This window comes from Ursus americanus, chromosome 33 (assembly GCF_024610735.1).
Source record: "Ursus americanus isolate L20-20 chromosome 33, mUrsAme1.1.p, whole genome shotgun sequence".
In the NCBI taxonomy this organism is placed as follows: domain Eukaryota; kingdom Metazoa; phylum Chordata; class Mammalia; order Carnivora; family Ursidae; genus Ursus; species Ursus americanus.
The window spans coordinates 18,916,302-18,933,907 of NC_142159.1; the positions used below are offsets into that span (position 1 = coordinate 18,916,302).

General features: G+C 53.6%; 1 protein-coding gene across 1 annotated transcript in view; it reads left to right on the forward strand.

The window, feature by feature from the left end:
* SDHB (succinate dehydrogenase complex iron sulfur subunit B) overlaps positions 1–13,276 on the forward strand; it is a 29,048-nt gene extending 15,772 nt beyond the window's left edge. The window contains exons 3-8 of the mRNA XM_045804265.2: positions 2,370–2,455; positions 4,998–5,134; positions 5,759–5,875; positions 8,594–8,695; positions 10,162–10,284; positions 13,048–13,276. Of these exons, the coding sequence (XP_045660221.1) occupies positions 2,370–2,455; positions 4,998–5,134; positions 5,759–5,875; positions 8,594–8,695; positions 10,162–10,284; positions 13,048–13,125 (643 nt within the window). The 3' untranslated portion in view covers positions 13,126–13,276. The remainder of the gene's footprint in view (positions 1–2,369; positions 2,456–4,997; positions 5,135–5,758; positions 5,876–8,593; positions 8,696–10,161; positions 10,285–13,047) is intronic.
* Positions 13,277–17,606: the final 4,330 nt, after the last annotated feature.

Consider the following 17,606-nt stretch of genomic DNA (forward strand, 5'->3'; position numbering starts at 1 on the left):
GAGATACATACATACATACATACATTTTTAAAGATGTAAAAACTAGAAGTAAATTCTATATTCATGAAACCTCAGGAAGGGGTGTGGTCTTTTTAGATTTAAAAGTCATAGTAATAGGAGGAAACGGTAGTTTAACAATGTAAGCATTTAAATCTGTGTGTTTTAAAAATTCCATTACCCGAATGAAAAGTCGAATAGCCAGTTGCTGGCTAAGGGCTGCAGGTAGGGGAGGGGCAGGGTTAGCATCAGATAGAATAGATTTGTGGTATATATTTTGGTCTTGTCCAGGGTTTCTGGCTCCTAAAACCCTTGTAATCCTAAGAGATAAGAGCTACAGGGCCATCTTTTATTATTATATTTTGGTTTTGCTCCCAGTTCCTGAAATAGCTCCAGATAAAAAAGGTAAAATGGGTGGTCTTCTGTTATTCATAACTAGCCTCTTTCAGCCACCAGCGTTTATGTTAATGAGGTGATTTCTAGAAATCTCCTAGATAATGAGGGGGAACCAACCCTGTCTGGAAGTTTGGAACACTCAGCCCTACCCTGGACCTGGGAGGGGAGAGAGGTTAGAGGTCGAATCACTTAACCAGCCACCAGTGTAATCAAGCATGCTGACACGCTGAAACCTTAAAATCTGGAGGATGGGGTTCAAGGAGCTTGGGTGTGTGAGCTCGCAGAGGTGCAGGGAAAGGGCATGGCTCTGCTCCCCCTTCCCACATACCTGGCCCTGCTCATCTCTTCCATTTGGCTGTTAGTAAATCATAGTCTAGTAAGTTAACTTCTGAGTTCTGTGATCCCCTCTAGCAGTTATCAAACGCAAGGAAGGGATCATGAAAATCCTGATTTATAGCCAACCATCAGGAGCACAGGTAACAGCCCAGACTTGCAGGGTCTAGGAGCCCTGCCCCTGTGGGATCTGACGCTGTGTCCTGGTCGATGGTGTCAGATTGAGTTAGGATGTGGGACACCCAGCTGGTGTTGCAGGATTGCTCGGGGCTGGAAGCTGTGTATTTGGTGACCAGGAGTATCAGTATTGGGAGTGAGGAGGTGAAAGGTTCAGAGCTTTAAAAAAATTTCCTTTAAAAAACATTCCCAAGATCTCAAACAGAGGCAAAGAACATGGGTGGACGGAGTCTCCAGCACTAGTCGACTAGAACAAACACGCCACGCGGGCATAGATTCTCATCTGTTCTGTTCCTGGTGCGCCGCCAGCACCCAGGACGGAACCTGGCACAGAGCAGACTTTCAGTTGAACAGTTGGTGAGTGCAGAAAAATCACTGATTTTATGACAAATATTGAGCCACTGTGATTTTCAGAGATCTCTGATTAAAATACTGACAGCGGTAAAATCCTCAAAATAGCCGAGGTTTTTAAAGGTGACAGTTCTGGGTGTTAGCAAAGATAGGGCGGTGGGCGGGGTATTTGCACGTTGCTGATAGAAGACCGGTAACTGGGCGCGTTAGCTAATCTCATGGTGATCGTTTCACAACATAGACACGCCAGGTTCTGTGCCCGCTGTCCTGCCTTACAGCCTACACGTTGTCCCTGATGTCTCAGAGCTAGGAAACAAGGAAATCTGGATCACGTAAAGGATATTTGGGGAGGGGGGCATATGTTGTTAAATGCCGGGCATAGAGAAGTACCCCGTGGCCAGAAATAGGTTTGTCGAGCGCTGGTCTGTATGTCAGCTGCCATGAAAAGCACGGGCTTTCAGTTCATCTTTGGAAGAGTCCCGTGACATAAAGATCAGTTCCATTTTACAGACCGGGCAGCAGGCTCAGAGAGCGTGAGCCGTTCCACAGAGCTGCACTCTACACGATGGTAATCGTGGTTAAACTAAGTGCATGTGGCAGACACTCCCTGCCTTATCTTCCTGTGTGTCAGGTCACCGTCGGGGGTCCCGTGACATGTAGCCGCTGCTCTCTGCTTTGTAGGCGGGGAGCTGATGGCGGGGTTTGCCGAGAACCTAGTGAGTGTCCAAGCCAGGACTCTGACCCGCCTCCGGGACACCAGACCCGCGCTCCAGTTTCCAAGCCCAGTGCTACTGCCCTTCCCCCACCCTGTCCACCCACGGCCCCCATGGCCTGGACACTCCCTGGTTTGGAGTGGAGGACTGTCGCTCTACTCCTGTAGCTTTCCTTTTCCTAGAAATGTATACGCAGTGCGACTCGGCCGTGCTTAAAACGTGTAAGAATACACAAAAGTAAAAGTATGGAAGAAATTTGCCTGAGTGTGCCCTGAGAAAGCTAAATGGATAAGAAGAGCAGCTAACGTATGCAGATGTCTCAGATCATATTACAATAAAGCGCGGGGAGATTGAACTTCCCATCATTACAGCTGGGATCATCGTTTTGTTGTTTTTGCTCAGATGTGGTCCTATGGTGTTGGATGCTTTAATCAAGATTAAGAATGAAATTGATTCTACCTTGACCTTCCGAAGATCATGCAGAGAAGGTAAGCATCTCCTTCCTTGTTAGGCGTTAGACGCTCAGGCTCTGGCTCCACGGCCTGCCACTGCTGAGCTGGCCGCCTCCCAGGTGACCTTGCTGGGCATCGCACTTCCTTTCCTTGGGTAAATGCGCCAGACATTCCAAGTGGAGTACGGGTTCTGGTTTCTGAGTTTTCTTCCCATCGAGAGCTTTGTGTCCTGTGGTTACTGCATCTGGGACCCCTGTGAGCTGCCGCACCCTTGGGGGACCAGCTCCCGCTGCTAGCAGCGACCGCCGCACCGCTGCTGAGCGCGTTCCTGGACGGGAGGTGGGGGGGACAGTGGAGAGTTTCTGGTTGGTGCTTATGCGCACTTAACCCTTAACCAGCAGGGGATGCAGTGCGCCCCCAGGCCCCAGCATTGCGTGTGTACGCGTGTATAGAGCAGCTGTTCAGTAGGAACGTTCTGGGTGGGAACAGTTTCCCACAGTGTGCTGCTGGTGCCCCAGAGACGATTCTAGGCGGTGTTCAGACCAGCGTTCTTTACTGTAATAGCTGTGTACTTATGTGACATGTTAGAAAAATATAATTACTAATGACCGTGAAACAGCGATATAGTTTTTTAAAGTAAAACTGAGTTGATTTTGAGAAAACTCCTAAATAACCTGTCAGCAGTACTCGGACGTGGCACAGGGCTCATGGGTCCTGACGGCTGTAGAGCCCAGTCAGTGTGCCAGGCTCTGTTCTGTGCACTTGACGGGGGATAGACCAGCACTGTCAGTGTTTGGGCCTGGGGAGGTTAAGGGACTTCCAGAAAAACACATAGATAGTTAGTCGGGAGCCAGAAGTCAGGCAGAGTTGTCAGATTCCAGAACTGCACTCAGGCGGTACGCTCTGCTGGCCAGGTTTGGAAGACCTGGGATAAAACCAAAACAGGGTAGCAACCAGTGTCGAAACTTCTTCCTAAAATGACCTTCCATAAAAGGGAAAACCACTACAGATGCTGGCCCATCACTTTTTGTCTGTGTTCTTCTGCACATTTCAGGTATTTCAGTCCTCCTCCTAAGACCTCGGCTTTGATTCAGCTAATCGCAGGATGGGATTTAGTGTACCAAATGCTGAGAGATGTTGCGATAGGTTGGCTGAGTCCTGCTGTTAGGGAACGTTCTGCTGTAATTATATACCAGCCTTCCCCATGTAAGTCCTGGCAACACAGGAAATATAGATGCTTTCCAGTAACCTTTCCCCGTAAGACTTTCTCGAGCCAAGAACGTATGATGTGACCCATCTGGACTAAAAAAGTATGAGGCAGAATGATACTAATCGCCACTCCTTCTTATTCCCTTATTGATTGTTAAGAGAATTCTCTTGAAGACTCATTGGGTTTATTTTTAAGTTATATACCATTTCTTACAAGAGCATACTTCTCTGGTTGGATGCCAAGCAGACATAAATACATTGATAGCATTCAGTCTCCTGGGAAACTTTAGGAGTTTTTGCTTATGACAGGTCTTTGTGTTCTCTTACATGTTTACTAAGATTTACAGGAGGGCGCCTGGAGGGCTCAGTCAGTTCAGTTGAGCGTCTGCCTTCAGCTCAGGTCATGATCCCAGGATCCTGGGATCGAGTCCCACGTCAGGCTCCTGGCCCAGCAGGGCGTCTGCTTCTCCCACTCACTCTCCATCTGTGCGCTCTCTCTCTCTCTCTCAAATAAATAAAACCTTTAAAAAAAAAAAAAAAGATTGACAGAAGAAGAGGGTGTGGTCTTACTAAAGTGATAACCTAGTTCAGGTTTCACAAGTAATCATAATTCTCTGGCCTGGGCTTCAAAAAAACAGCTTCAGAGAAGTGGGTTGAGATTGCATAGTCCTCTTTAAACTCTGAAATACCTAGGAAATTTCCATACACAGCAAATCAGTCCAGGCAGAGAAAAGTGTTTTCAGGGTCCTTGGTCAGCACCTTCTTTTTGCTTGCTTTGCTTTCACATGAGGTCGTTCTTCTCGCTGCTCGAAGGCCATGCTTGGGCCGGTAATGTGGGTTTCATGTCCCCAGGGCAGCCCCTGTGCTGCTGGTTTTAGTGAGGACACTAGAGTAAGAGTGTATGTGGCTAATCCCCATCCAGGCCTCAGCCGGAAGATGGCCCGCACAGGGCTGATTGGCTTCTGGGTTCTGTCTGTCACAAGCTGAGTACAAATAACAGGCTTTTTAGAAAGTGGGTTGGGGTGCTAATTTATTTCTGAAAATGCATGACGCACGGCGCTAGGACCGGTGTGGGAACTCCGTGATGCCCACAGCGCCCCAGGCCCCTTCTGTCTCCAGTGGCATCTGTAGTGTGTCGATTGCAACCCCGGGGTTGCCTCCCGGTCACAGACTGGCATTTGGAACCATGGTCATTAGATCTACATTCTAGGCAGGAAGACGGAGGAGGACAAGAGCAGCGGGGCACGTCTGCCACAGGTGTATTCCATGTCAGTGCTGCTCCCGATGGTGGGGAGCGACATTGCAGAGAGAGTTTGAAGCTGGGTGGGCGGAACCTGGGTGAGCAAGTGTCAGACGCGCTCTCTCTCAGGTATCTGCGGCTCTTGTGCCATGAACATCAACGGAGGTAACACTCTGGCTTGCACCCGAAGGATCGACACCAACCTCAACAAAGTCTCCAAAATCTACCCTCTTCCACATATGTATGTGATAAAGGATCTCGTTCCCGTGAGTTTCTGCCTCCCGCCTCTCTTGCGTCCCCCTCTCTCCCCCACTCCCCCCACCCTCTTTTTTTATTTTCCGGGGAGAAGGGAAGAGGTGTGTGTGAGGGAGAGAGATGTTACCACTCTCTAGGGCAGGCTTTTTTTCCTGAGTTTAATTAAGGAATTTGAATGGTGGAAGATAAACACGCCTGGATTCTCCAGCGGTTCATTGGGGAGGATTGTTGGGGAGTAACAGGGCATAGGATTTTAGAGTTGGAACAATCCCAGAATCAAGAATTTGGCCATAACTACAAAGAATTCATGTGGAAAACACCAGTGGGGAAGGCAACAGTTGTTACAAGTTGTACTTTAATCTCAGCCTCCCCGTGTCTGAGCACCTTCACCGACTGGGCTGCGGGATTGGAAGATTTCCCAAGTGGGTGAAGGAGAGATTTCTCAGCCACAGTTAACACGGTGACCATTTCTCCTTCTGTCGTCATTGCACGGATCCCCGGCAAGGGAAGAGAGTCAGACTTCTGGTGTGGGGTGGGGAAGTGGGCGTGTCCAAGAAAAGGGGTGAATGAGCAAGCCAGGGAGTGATGGTGGAATCTGACCCTTCTTTTCTCCTTCTTCTTCTTCTTCACCTCAGGACTTGAGCAACTTCTACGCTCAGTACAAATCCATTGAACCTTATTTGAAGAAGAAGGATGAATCCCAGGAGGGCAAGCAGCAGTATCTGCAGTCCATAGAAGACCGTGAGAAACTGGTCATTAGTCCCCGTTTATTGTCTTGCTTTGAGGAGTTTTGTTGCAAAGATGCTTGCCAGGGAGCGTGGCTTGGGGGGATGGGGTGGGGAGTAGCAGCGTGGGACGCTGCAGACCATTTATGGAGTGTATTCTGGAAAGGAACTGCAAGAACACCTGTCCAGGGGCTGGGCACCCATCCTCGCAGGGGGTGGTGTGAACCCACAAGGGGCTCGCAGTGGACCAAGGATCCGGAGCACGTCTGCCCTGCCTGGAAGGGCAGATGATTACCGTGTTGCAGCATGTTTGTTTCAGAGGAAACCTGTATGCAAATGATCGGGTCTTGCCGAGGTGGCAACTCCGTCAGAGCTGCTCTTTAACCGTGTGGGCACATCAGACACCTCCAGTCACTGGCAGTCATGCTCCCACCCTGCATTACAGGTGGCAGCCAAACGGGGACTGGAACCTTGGCGTTCTTTCCTGACGCCGAGTGTCTGGGGATTGCTGGGTGGGGCGGTGACGGCTCTGTCACTGGCTTGGCGTTCCAGTGTCCAGGCTGTGAAGTCTTACGGTGAAGGGGTCATTCTCAAGTTTTCAGTCTCCTTCTCTGGCACTCTTCCCCCGAGAAGCCTCTGATTTACACCTGCACGCCCTGCACACTCAGTGTCCTTGTGGAGAGGGAGCAGTGGGAAGGGGACCCAGTAGATGGCAGCATGTCTGCACGGGGCCAAGGACGTGTGCTGTGTCACAGTCCGCACATGACACGTTCCTCCCATATGGCGCTTCCCCGAAGAGTATCCCTGGCAGGTGCACCGCTAGCAGGCTGAGCGCACCTCCAGGACAGCGGCCGAGGCCCTGGCGAGGGTTATTTATCAAGACCTGTGAGGCACGTGGATGAGTACGAGCGGTGTACCTTCTAGAAGTCTTGGAGAATGTCGGGGCCCTCTTCTTTGCCCTGTAAAACTTGAAGAAAGGAGAGTCCTCGTGTGAGTGCGCAGCGCTCTTCATGGATTGATGTAACGCAGCGTTAGTTCCTTGTTCTCAGGACCGGGCTCTGCCCCGCATTCCGACTGCCCAGGCCGCATTCCGACTGCCCAGGCTGGCAGGGCCGGCTTGGTGCTGGTCTCTCCGGGCCAACTCGCCCTCCCGCATCCCGCTTTCCTCCGGTAGGCAAGCCCCCAGCTAGGAACCGCCTCCTTGATGCGCCTCGTACCGGGGCATGAAGGGTCCCCCTGGGTGTGTTTTCTAGATAATCAAAGTTCACACGTTTAAATACCAAAAATTTGTGAAGTATTTTTCACTTCCTTAAATTAACATGCTGAACATAACTTTTTCTCACAGTTTTAAACGCCATAATGCTCACTGTGGGTAATTGGAAAATACAGATAACTATTTTTAAATACAAGTAATCTGTGATATTCTAGCAGCCAAGGATAATGTCCATTGACAGCTACTTTTGTTTTTCCTTCATGGCTCCATTCCATTTTTATGCAGCTGGGATCAAAATGTAAATACGCTTTTGTAGCCTGCCTTCTTCACTTACGTTATTTGAGCATTTTCCCACGTTCTTAGGAATTCTCCGTGAGCATTTGCTCGGACTTTGTTCTGCGACCTCAGCTGAATGCTCTGCGTATCACTTAACCATTCCACTACTGTTGGGCAGTGAAATTATTTCCAGTTGTTCACCGTTACAAATAAGGCTGGATAAACATCTTTATCTTTCAAGTTCTAGCCAAAAATTTGAGTTCCTTTTCTTGTTACAGGTTTTTCTGTAAGTGGACTAAAGAACATGACCATCACAAAGGCTCTTAAGTCTGTCACCCTGTGCTTTCTAGACCAGTGGGGCAGTCTGCACCGCCCCCCCCGAACAGAACATCGATTTCGTTGAAGCCTCACAGTTACAGTCATGACCGTCCGCTCTGTGTCCCATTACTGTCAGTTGTCACTTCGGGTGTCAGTTACAGTCATGGCCGTCCGCTCTGTGTCCCATTACTGTCAGTTGTCACTTCGGGTGTCAGTGTGCCCGTCTGTCTTCCTGCTTTTAATCAGTTTCTGTTTTCCGCAAAATCAGAAAGTCCAGTTTGTCGGAACTGGGTGGACAGATTGAGTCACCGGGGCAGGGTTCAAGCACAGGCAGGCGTGCCAGAGTTGGACCGCCTGGGGTCCTGTCCCAGCGCTGGCTCCTTGCAGCTGTGTGACCCTGGACCAATAACTTAACCTCTCTGGACGCTAGTAGTCCTCACGCCATAGGATTGTTGGGATGACCAAATGAGGGAAAGTGAGTTCGGTGCGTGGGGCTTATTTAGGATGATGTCCCCGTTGCCAGTCCGGGCAGAGGCTGGCGTAGACTCCTGCATTCCCCCGCACGCAGGTCCTTCCTCGTTTCTCCGGGAGTGCGTTCTGGGCGATAAGGTGTGGGGGGGATCGGTTAGGTTTTTTTGGTTTTGTTTTTTTTGAGATAACTGAGAGGTTACTGTTTATTAGGGGATAAGTGCTTGGACTTAAGAACTCTGGATTCTAACCCAGCAAATGTGTACATTTCAATTCCAAGACATTTCTTATGGATCTAATAAATTTGAATCTAATAAACTTCTGTAAGCCAGCCCTAAGATTTTGCCAAGAAAACTCACGTGCAAGTAGGTGCTTTGTTCACACACTGACCCCAGACGTCACGATCAGTCGGCAGGAGACAGGCCCGTGTCTTCCGTGGCGCTCGCCTGACCGCCCTTCCCCCCACACAGGACGGGCTGTACGAGTGTATCCTCTGTGCCTGCTGCAGCACCAGCTGCCCGAGCTACTGGTGGAACGGAGACAAATACCTGGGGCCTGCCGTTCTTATGCAGGTAAGGTGCTTCCTCGCTGCTCTGAGAGCACTTACAACGGAGGCGTCCAGGGCGCCTGGCTGGCACGGTCGATCGAGTGGCCGACTCTTGGTTTCGGCTCAGGTCATGATCGCAGGGTCCTGAGAGCCAGCCCTGCATCGGGCTCCACGCTCAAGGTGGAGTCTGCTTCTCTCCCTCTGCCCCTCCCTCTCTCTCTGCCCCTCCCGCTTGTTCTCTCTCCCCCACCCCCCCAATAAATGAATAAATAAATAAATCTTTAAAAAAAAAAAGGCGTCCAAGAGGACAGCAGATTGTTGGAAACCAGGCGTCCTGGCGGGCACCGTTACAAACGGGGCAGTTGGCTGCATTGTCTTCACTTGGCTTTCAGTAAATCTTCATCTGCAAAGTACCTCATTTCTGTGTGGTCAGGGCCACCCCAAGGCGTGGTGGCACGCTTTTTGGTGAAATAGGCCTTGCAGGTGTTTCAGACCTTATCCCCTGTGCAGCTGGCTCTTGCCTACCCACCAGCCGCTCTCCCCAGACCACATCTGTCAGGTGGCAGCCCAGCTCCCTCGCAGGGGGGTTTCTGACATGCATGTCGGGGGAGAAATGTCGAGGGGCAGCTTCCCAGCCCTAAGGCTGGAGCTGGTTTCCAGGCTGATGAAAGCCTGGAGTCCTGGGCTTAGCGGTTACTCAGCAAGAAGGCAGCACTGCCTTCCGGGCACCGAAATGTGTATCGTTCACTGCAAAGAAACTGCTTTGGTTCCCAGAAAGATTTGCTTTTTAAATCTGTGGTCAGTGCTTTTCACAGATTCCCAGCTCCAAAAAACAAGTTCTCATTTCTCATCTTCCCACAAAAAGGGAAGTTACGTGCTGTGTGACCACTTAGCAGTATTGATTTCCATCCACATAAAAGATGGAATAACGAGGCGCGGTCGCAGTGGGCGTCTGCACCCGCGCTGCGAGCTGGCGGGGAGCGGAGCTCCCTCCGCCTCACTGCGCCCCCGGCCCGTGCTCCGGAGGTTAGCTGCCTTCGGCCGGCTTGTGCCGGGCTCCGGGCAGACTGACCAGTTACAAGAGTCCACCCGTGGAACATACTATCTCTGGACAGATCTCTAGTCATCAGTCAGCTGGGAGACCATAGGTGGGTGCTGTAAAGACAGAGTCATGTGATACTGCCCCTGCCTTGCCTCACTCATAGAATCTGCCCAGGAAGCCATTGAGCACCTTGAAATAATGAAACAAAGCCTAATCACGTGTAATGAAGCACCGGGGTACCAGGTGCCATGCGCCCCAGCGTGGGGGGGGGGGGGTAATGCGTGAATCGAGAGTTCTAGACGAGGGACCTATCCTTCAAAGATGGCAGGAACTACGGAGCAGAGGCCTCTAAGCTGAGGGACTCCCTGTCTGCGGCTCCCCCGGGGCTCTGGGCTGGCTGGTTGCGTTGCTAGCAGGGCTCATCAGCCCCCCCCCCCCCGGCTCCCCAGGCGTACCGCTGGATGATCGACTCGAGAGATGACTTCACAGAGGAGCGCCTGGCCAAGCTGCAGGACCCGTTCTCCCTGTACCGCTGCCACACCATCATGAACTGCACCAGGACCTGCCCCAAGGTACGTGGTGCCACCCCTGCCACCTGGGCTTCTGGAGAGGGGCCAGAGAGCGCCGTCCCCTGGCGGCGAGCCTGGGGGCTAGAGGGTGCCTGGCTGCAAGGACCAGGCTGGCTCGGGCCCCGCCCCCTTGGGAGAAAGGTTTACTTGGAGGGCATGCAAGGGCCTGAGGGAGTCGGGGATGCCCCAGGAATCCATGGACTGGAACCTGTGCTGTCCCTGACTCCACAGGACCCACAAGAGGAAGGGTAGCAGAAGGCAGGGAGCTGTGGTGACCGGATTCCTGCTCTGTGTCACGGGGTCTCCGGCTCACAGCATTGCTGCCAACGTGCCATGCTCTGGCAGCCAGCCCCTTTCTCACGGCTTCCTCGGTCTGGGCTCTGCTCAGCCTGCTTTAGCTCCCGCTCCCTGCTCATCCTCCTGCATCCTGCTCTCACCCTGACCTTCAGCTTCTGCCACCTGCCCGTCTTCTCTCAGCCTATCCGTGGAGCCCGCTGTGGACTGGCTGCCCTCTGGTCAGGTGCCAGCCCTGCGGTCCAGTCAGCGGGCAGGGAGCAGCCAGGGCCACGCGGCCCAGGACACGGCTGCCCTTGGAGCAGAGACTGCGGGCAGAGCAGGGTCCCTGAAGGAGGCAGCGAGGGAGCAAGCAGCAAGATGGAAAACTCTAGGACAACCAGTTAGCAGTTTTTCAAAAAGGGGTGGGGGGAGATAGCGTAGCTTAAACAGGAAATTGAGACTGGCTAATTCCCTGCCTTTTTGCCTGGACACCATGTTTCAGGGACCCCGTCTCTACGACGGTGCTTCTTATGGTCTGGCAGCAGTGGGGCCTGGCAGGGGCCCCCAGGCTCTGCTCCCCAGGACCTCTAACTTGGGGGGCAAGTTAAGGCCCCAACGTGCTTACAACAGCGTCTGGCACACGGTGAGCCCTCCATAGATGGGCCCGCAGATGGGGGCCAGCCTGTGAGGCTGTCAGAGATGGGCAGCTCCCAGGGTGGGCCGCACTGTCGCGTTTCTTGAGAGCTCCGCGTGGCTTCTGAGGTGCGTTCCCCGGGCAGGCGCCTCTGCAGCAGACAGGCATGGAGGCCTGTGGGACATCTGTGACCTGTGGGGCTAGACGAGGCCTGGGTTGTGTGAGCTGGAAGGGTCCCTTTCACTGTCACAGATGGGAAAGCTGGACCCTGGGCAGGAGTTGGGGGACGGGGGCAGCCAGCGACTTCCTGAGGTCGCTATCGGGGCAGGGCAGGGCGGGGAAGGCAGGCCCCCGGATTCCCAGACCCGTCTCTGCTGTCCCCGATGAGGTGAGCTGAGCTGCCGAGTCCAGCCGTAAACCGGGGGGGGGGGAGGTGCTACACTGGACAGGGGGCTCCGCGGAGGCCCTTCCAGGGGTTTCACGCGGCACGTGAACGCACACGGATCCTGTTCTGTCTCACGCTGCCTTGTCCCCTTGATTTCCTTGGTAGACCATTCCGTGTCAGTCTTTGAAGAGTGTCCTCTCTCCCTTCCTTTCTCTCTGAGGATCTCTTGTTTCTTTTTTTTCTTTCTTTCTTTCCACACACATTTTTTTCCCACCACGGAAGCGCTTTTTTTGGCAGCAGAGTTGCACGGACACAAGTTTCTCAGCTGGGTGGGAGGAGGCGATCACAAGTCTAGACGGTACCAGGAGCGAGGGAGAGTAGACGGCGCAGAAGTCCGCGTCACCGGGAGCGTCCAAGTCTTGGTGTTCCACAGTGGCCCGCGGGTCTCCTCTGACCCTCCTGTTTCAGGGCTTCCCAGGACAACCTCCTTGGCCTCCGAAGGCATCCTAGTTCCCTGGGCCGGCGCCCTAGGGGGCAGGAGGGCGGGGTGGCCCTGCCTGGGGACCGCAGGGCGCACAGCACCGGCTCCATAGCCCAGCATGGGGGGCTGGGGCTGGGCCGGCCATAGAGCATGAGGCCCTGGGGAGTCTGGTGTGGGCAGGGGGCCGGGGGGCTGGGCCTGGGGGGAGAATCTGGGCCGGGCCAGGTGGCTGAGCAGCTTGGTCTCAGGCGGAGCAGGGCTCTTGGCACCAGGGAGAAAGTTGTTTTAAATGCTGCCACCTCCTCTACTTCTCAGTCTTCTCTGCATGCTTGTTGACGATGTTTGCATACGGACTCAGGGCCCTTGAATTTCTTGCCGCTGAGAGGACGTGGCCACGTATCCTTGGCCAGTTCCTGGGTGTTAGACGTTGCGGACTTCTGCGTCCTGCTCAGGGTCTTCACGGCCCATCTTCTGGGCCTCTTTCCACACACTTCAGTGTCAGGGTTAGAGACATCCTGCTAAAACGGGGGACTCTCTTCTAATCTCGGAGGTGTCCTTGTCTCGTGTTGCCACATCTTCACGTGTCTCCCTGCCTGTTGGAGGTCAGCCCTCGTGGGGATCCGGCGTGGCCGGCCAGTCACTGCTGATGGCGCCTAGGAGCGGCCGCCAGGGAGGCTCGCTGCTGGTACCCGTGGGGAACGTGTGAGGGACCGACGGCCGCTGGCTGGCTGGGACACTGGCCGTGGCCGTGGAAGAGCTGCCCCCTCCTGGGTGTGTGTGCGTTTCGAGCACGCGCCCCACGGGGGTGCTGCCCCGGGTGTCTTTGGGCAGACGCGGGAGAGCCCTGAGCCCAGGCCCCTGGCGTTGGAAGGACATGGTTTGCATGCACCTTGCTTTGACCCTGTTCCTGTGGGCGGATCGCCCGAGGCCCTGGGTTCTTCGTTCACTCTCGCTTACCCGGTGACATCAGTTGTCTCCTCTTCTCTCAAGGGGCTGAATCCAGGCAAAGCTATTGCTGAAATCAAGAAAATGATGGCCACCTACACGGGGAAGAAAGCGTCCGTGTAACTGCCCCCACGCCAGCATGACAGCCAGCTCGGCTGGACGTGCTTTGTATCCGCTTCGAGTCCTTCAGAGGTCTTGATTTTCCATGAGTACAGCATGTATAATAAAGATTTTAAGAAATAAATAAACGTTATTCTACTTTAGTAACAAAAAAGCATGCCTGTTCCTTCTACTTGCTGAAGAGGAATGCGCGGGTGCCAGAGGGAAGCGTCCTTGTGCTTGGAGGGAGGCCCAGGCTCCTGCACTGAGCCCCTGGGGATGGGGTGGGGGCCTCTTCCCTTTGCCCCTCCCAGCTGGACGCCCCTGGACGGGCTCCTTCTCCTCGTAGCCTCTGTCTGTCTGTACAGGGAGGGTGGTGACGATGCTCGCCTCACCCCTGGCTGCGGGACTCGCCAAGTGTTCGCTCTCGTCCTTACGCAGCCTCCCGGATTGGAATTAAAGCCGCGCCTTGCTAAGTCAAGGCGAGGTTAGCGGCCTCCAGCGCAGAGCAATGACCGGGTCCACTGTGACCTCGGGTACCACGGCTGACCTCAAGGGGCCTCCCCGGCAAGCATGGATTCCTGGCACGGCTGCCTGGGCCGTGAGGCTCTCCCACCAAGGCAGCTCCACTCTCTGAAAAGCCAGACAGTGCGAAAGTGAGTCAGGGTGGAAGTGAAAGGCCCTCCAGACCCCGAGTCACTCACCCCACCCCCCACTGACAGTTGTATTTCCTCCCAGACCTTTCCGTCTTGACAAACGGGCATACAGAAAGCTTTCCCTTCAAAATCGGGGTGTGATATGGGGCGCCTGGGTGGCTCAGGTCAGTTAAGCATCCGACTCAGGTTGTGATCTCAGGGTCATGAGAACGAGCCCCGTGTCAGGCTGAGCATGGAGTCCGCTTGGGGTTCTCTCTCTCTCTCTCAAATAAATAAAATCTTAAAAAAAAAAAAAAAAAAACCCAGGGTGTGATATAACCTGTCCACTTTCATTTTTCCTCTTTCTTCTTGTCACATACACGTAACAAAACTGATGTTCTTAGCCATTGTTAGTGTGCTGTTCGTGGCGTTCTGTACGTTCACATCGCTGTGCAACCAGCGTCCAGAACTCTGCGTCCGGCAGAACTCGTCCTTGTGAAACAGCTCCCCCGCCCCGGCCACCGCCCTTCTACTTTCTGTTCTCTGACTTTGACGACTCTCCCTCCTGTGAGTGGAATCATACAGTATTTTGTCTTTGGTAACACTTCACTTGCCATAAAGTTCTCAAGGTTCATCCGTGTTGTAGCCTGTGTCAGAACCACTTTCCTTTTTTTTTTTTAAGATTTTATTTTTAAGCAGCACCTGGGTGGTGCATTCCGGTAAGCGTCCGACTCTGGATTTCAGCTCGGGTCATGGAATCGAGCCCTGCCTCGGGCCCTGCACTGTGCAGGGAGGCTACTGGTGATTCTCGCTGCCCCTCCCAGACTCCCCCACCCTCCCAGTGCGTGCTCTCTCTCTTAAAAAAAAAAATTTAATCTCTACACCTCACGTGGGGCTCGAACCCACAACCCTGAGATCAAGAGTCACATATCCCTGGGGCGCCTGGGTGGCTCAGTCGTTAAGCGTCTGCCTTCAGCTCAGGTCATGATCCCAGGGTGATGGGATCGAGCCCCGCATCGGGTTCCCTGCTCAGTGGGAAGCCTCCTTCTCCCTCTGCCACTCCCCCTGCTTGTGTTCCCTCTCTCGCTGTCTCTCTCTCTCTCAAAAAAAGAAAAAAGAGTCCCGTGTCCCACCGAGCCAGCCATGTGCCCCAGAACTTTGTAAGGCTGAAGAGCACTCCCTTGCGTGTAGACACCACATTTCGTGGGTTCACCCATCCCTCAGTAGACACTTGGGTTGCTTCCACGTTTTTTAGCTCTTGGGAATGACAGCAGCGTGCTGGTGTTACCCCACAATATGTAAGGGCCTCTTTGCTGCTAATAAAGCTCTACCTGTGTGTGTCATTCAAATTCCGCCTGAGCCTCTCCAACCCCGGGTTCGTGCTCGAGGGGCAGGTGCACCGTCACGGCCCTGCGGCTGCTGCCCGTTCGACCGTCCTCTCCCTGGGGAACACTCCAGGGCTGCTCTTTCACCCACAGCAGTGAGATCAGCCGGGAAACAAAGGCCCCTTGCTTCATGAGGCAGGAGGCGAAGAACAATGTCTGACTCACCCAGGATGAACCTTAATGAGCGTTTCTGGCTTTGAAAAGGGGCAGCTCAAAAGCCCTCGCTCCAGCATTACGAGAGGCCAGGTGCTGGGGGGAGAGATGAGCAAGATGTCCTCCCTGCCACCGAGGAGCCCAAGTCGCCAAAATAAAAAGGATCAGACACTGATTTATTAGAAATTCACGACGGTCTTCGCCCTGAAGTGTCGCATCTCAAATTCTTGACCACCCCTGTAAGACCACACGGTACCCCGTCCTCAGGTGCCGGAGCGTCTGTTCAGAAGTGGGAACCGAAAAAGCTCCGGCAGCCCGCACACGTTCCACGCCCGCTCACACCCCGTCCACCTCTGTCAGCCCCCGGAAGGTCACAGTCCTCGGATCCACGCATGATCTGACTTTGCCCCTCACGCCTGGACGGGTAGAGAAAGACGGGTTTTCTCGAGAAGAGCGTCAGGGCTCAGAATGACAAGCTCTGCACCACCCGCTCCGGGGACGAGGCAGTGTCCTGTCCCGGGAGCTGCCACCGCAGATCAGCTTCCGCACCCGTCAGATCCGTGACCGCCGCCACTCTGACCCCGTCTCAAACCGGGGCCAAATGGGAACATGTGATCCACCCATAGTTGCATTTAAATCTTTCTCTGGATTGCAGGTAAACGTTCCATCTCAACAGTCACAGAGTTTTCCAGTAAAAACTTCAGACCTGAGCAGAGAAAGACGGTATTTTGTCCCTTATGCTACTTCTGGGCCCCCGACCATGTCCAGACGATGTGCCTTCATTCACAAAAGTAACACTGTGGAATTCCTCGAGTTTCTCTAAGACGGGACCCAGCCATCTTTTCTTCCCTGGTCGTTGGGCAACTTGAACCTCTGGCCTCTGTTTTCCTATCTATAAAATGGGAATTAACAGCATTCCCCGCTCAGAATTGTGGTTCAATTCCAAATGAGAATAAATGGGAGTTCTCACGCCCCCCCCAAAAAAAGGAAATATGTGTGTAGACAGATATGTGAACTCAGGGAAGAGAATCCTTTATACCTCAAAAAAGCTGAAAATTTTTTTAATTAAATACTTAACATATTAATTTTCAAAAAAATTAAGACAAATGGGAAAGCATGTAACCTGCAGAAGAGCAAATGCTCCAGAAACGCAATTCAGCTGATTGGTCTCAAATCCCCACGGTGCGGAAGGCCCCCTCAGAGCTGCAGGGACCACCCGGGACTTCCGGTCCCAGCCCCCTGCACCTGATGACCTGGGATGTGTCTCACCCGCCCGGCCAGAGCGGGGGACATCCCGTCCAGGGGATGGTTTTTCTGGGCAGGACCAAGAGCGCGTATTTCTCACATCACACTGACCGCTCAGTGCAAGGACAGAGCGCTTACGGCCGACCCCAACACCCAAATTATCTCCTGCCCTTCTCCTCACCCAGGAGACGGCAACACAAATTGCTGAAACCCCACTTTATGTGTCTAGACAGCCATCATCTTGTCATGGGGTGTGTTACCAGGTGAGAAAACCCACTTTTGTTGCAAAAATCTAGTGAAACTGGCAAAATTGAGAAGTAAGGCAATGCTCCCGAATAAACTGGTTCACACTCATGACTTGTCAAACCTTTTGCCACTTGGACCAGGCCTATTTTATGTCCTTCTCGGGGGCCCCCAAGGGAGCAGCGACTTTGCAAGGAAAATTCCTTGATGGGTTCTGACCCACAGGTGACTGGAGCCCAACCCACAGACCGCTCAGAGGACCACACAGTGAGAGCCACTTCCCCAAAGGTAACCCCAGCAGATGGCAGGGACTTCCACATCCTCTGTGGTTCTGGAAGAAGCTTCCTCTGGCCTCCTGCCCGTCCAGGCGATGGGCGGAGCAGCAGGTGCAGCTCCTTCCCACGTGGCTCAGAGGGTGGAGCCTCTTCAAAGCCCAGCCCCATGAGCACTATGAATGAGGGGACCAATCCAGCAAAGCGGTCCCTGAGCCCCCTGCTTTCGTGACGCCTCTAGCCCAGCGCCAGGAGCTAAAGAAAGCAACCAGCTTCCACCAAGCACCTGCTGTCTCATTCTGCCCTCTGAACAGCTTCCGTTCTGCACAGCAGCAGAGGGGCTCAGAGAGGGAAAGTGACCGTTGTAAGCTCACACAGCTAGAAAGCTCCAGATGCACATCGTAACGCAGGTCTCTGGGGCCAGAGCCCAGCCCCGGTCCCCGTACCACACTGCCTCTTGACAAGGCCATCCTAGCAGGCCACTTCTCTGAACGCAGCCATTCTGCCTGTCGGGGGGCTCTGGGTTCCCTGGGGCAAGAGGTCCATCAGGCATTAGGCTAGGGTCTGGAGGA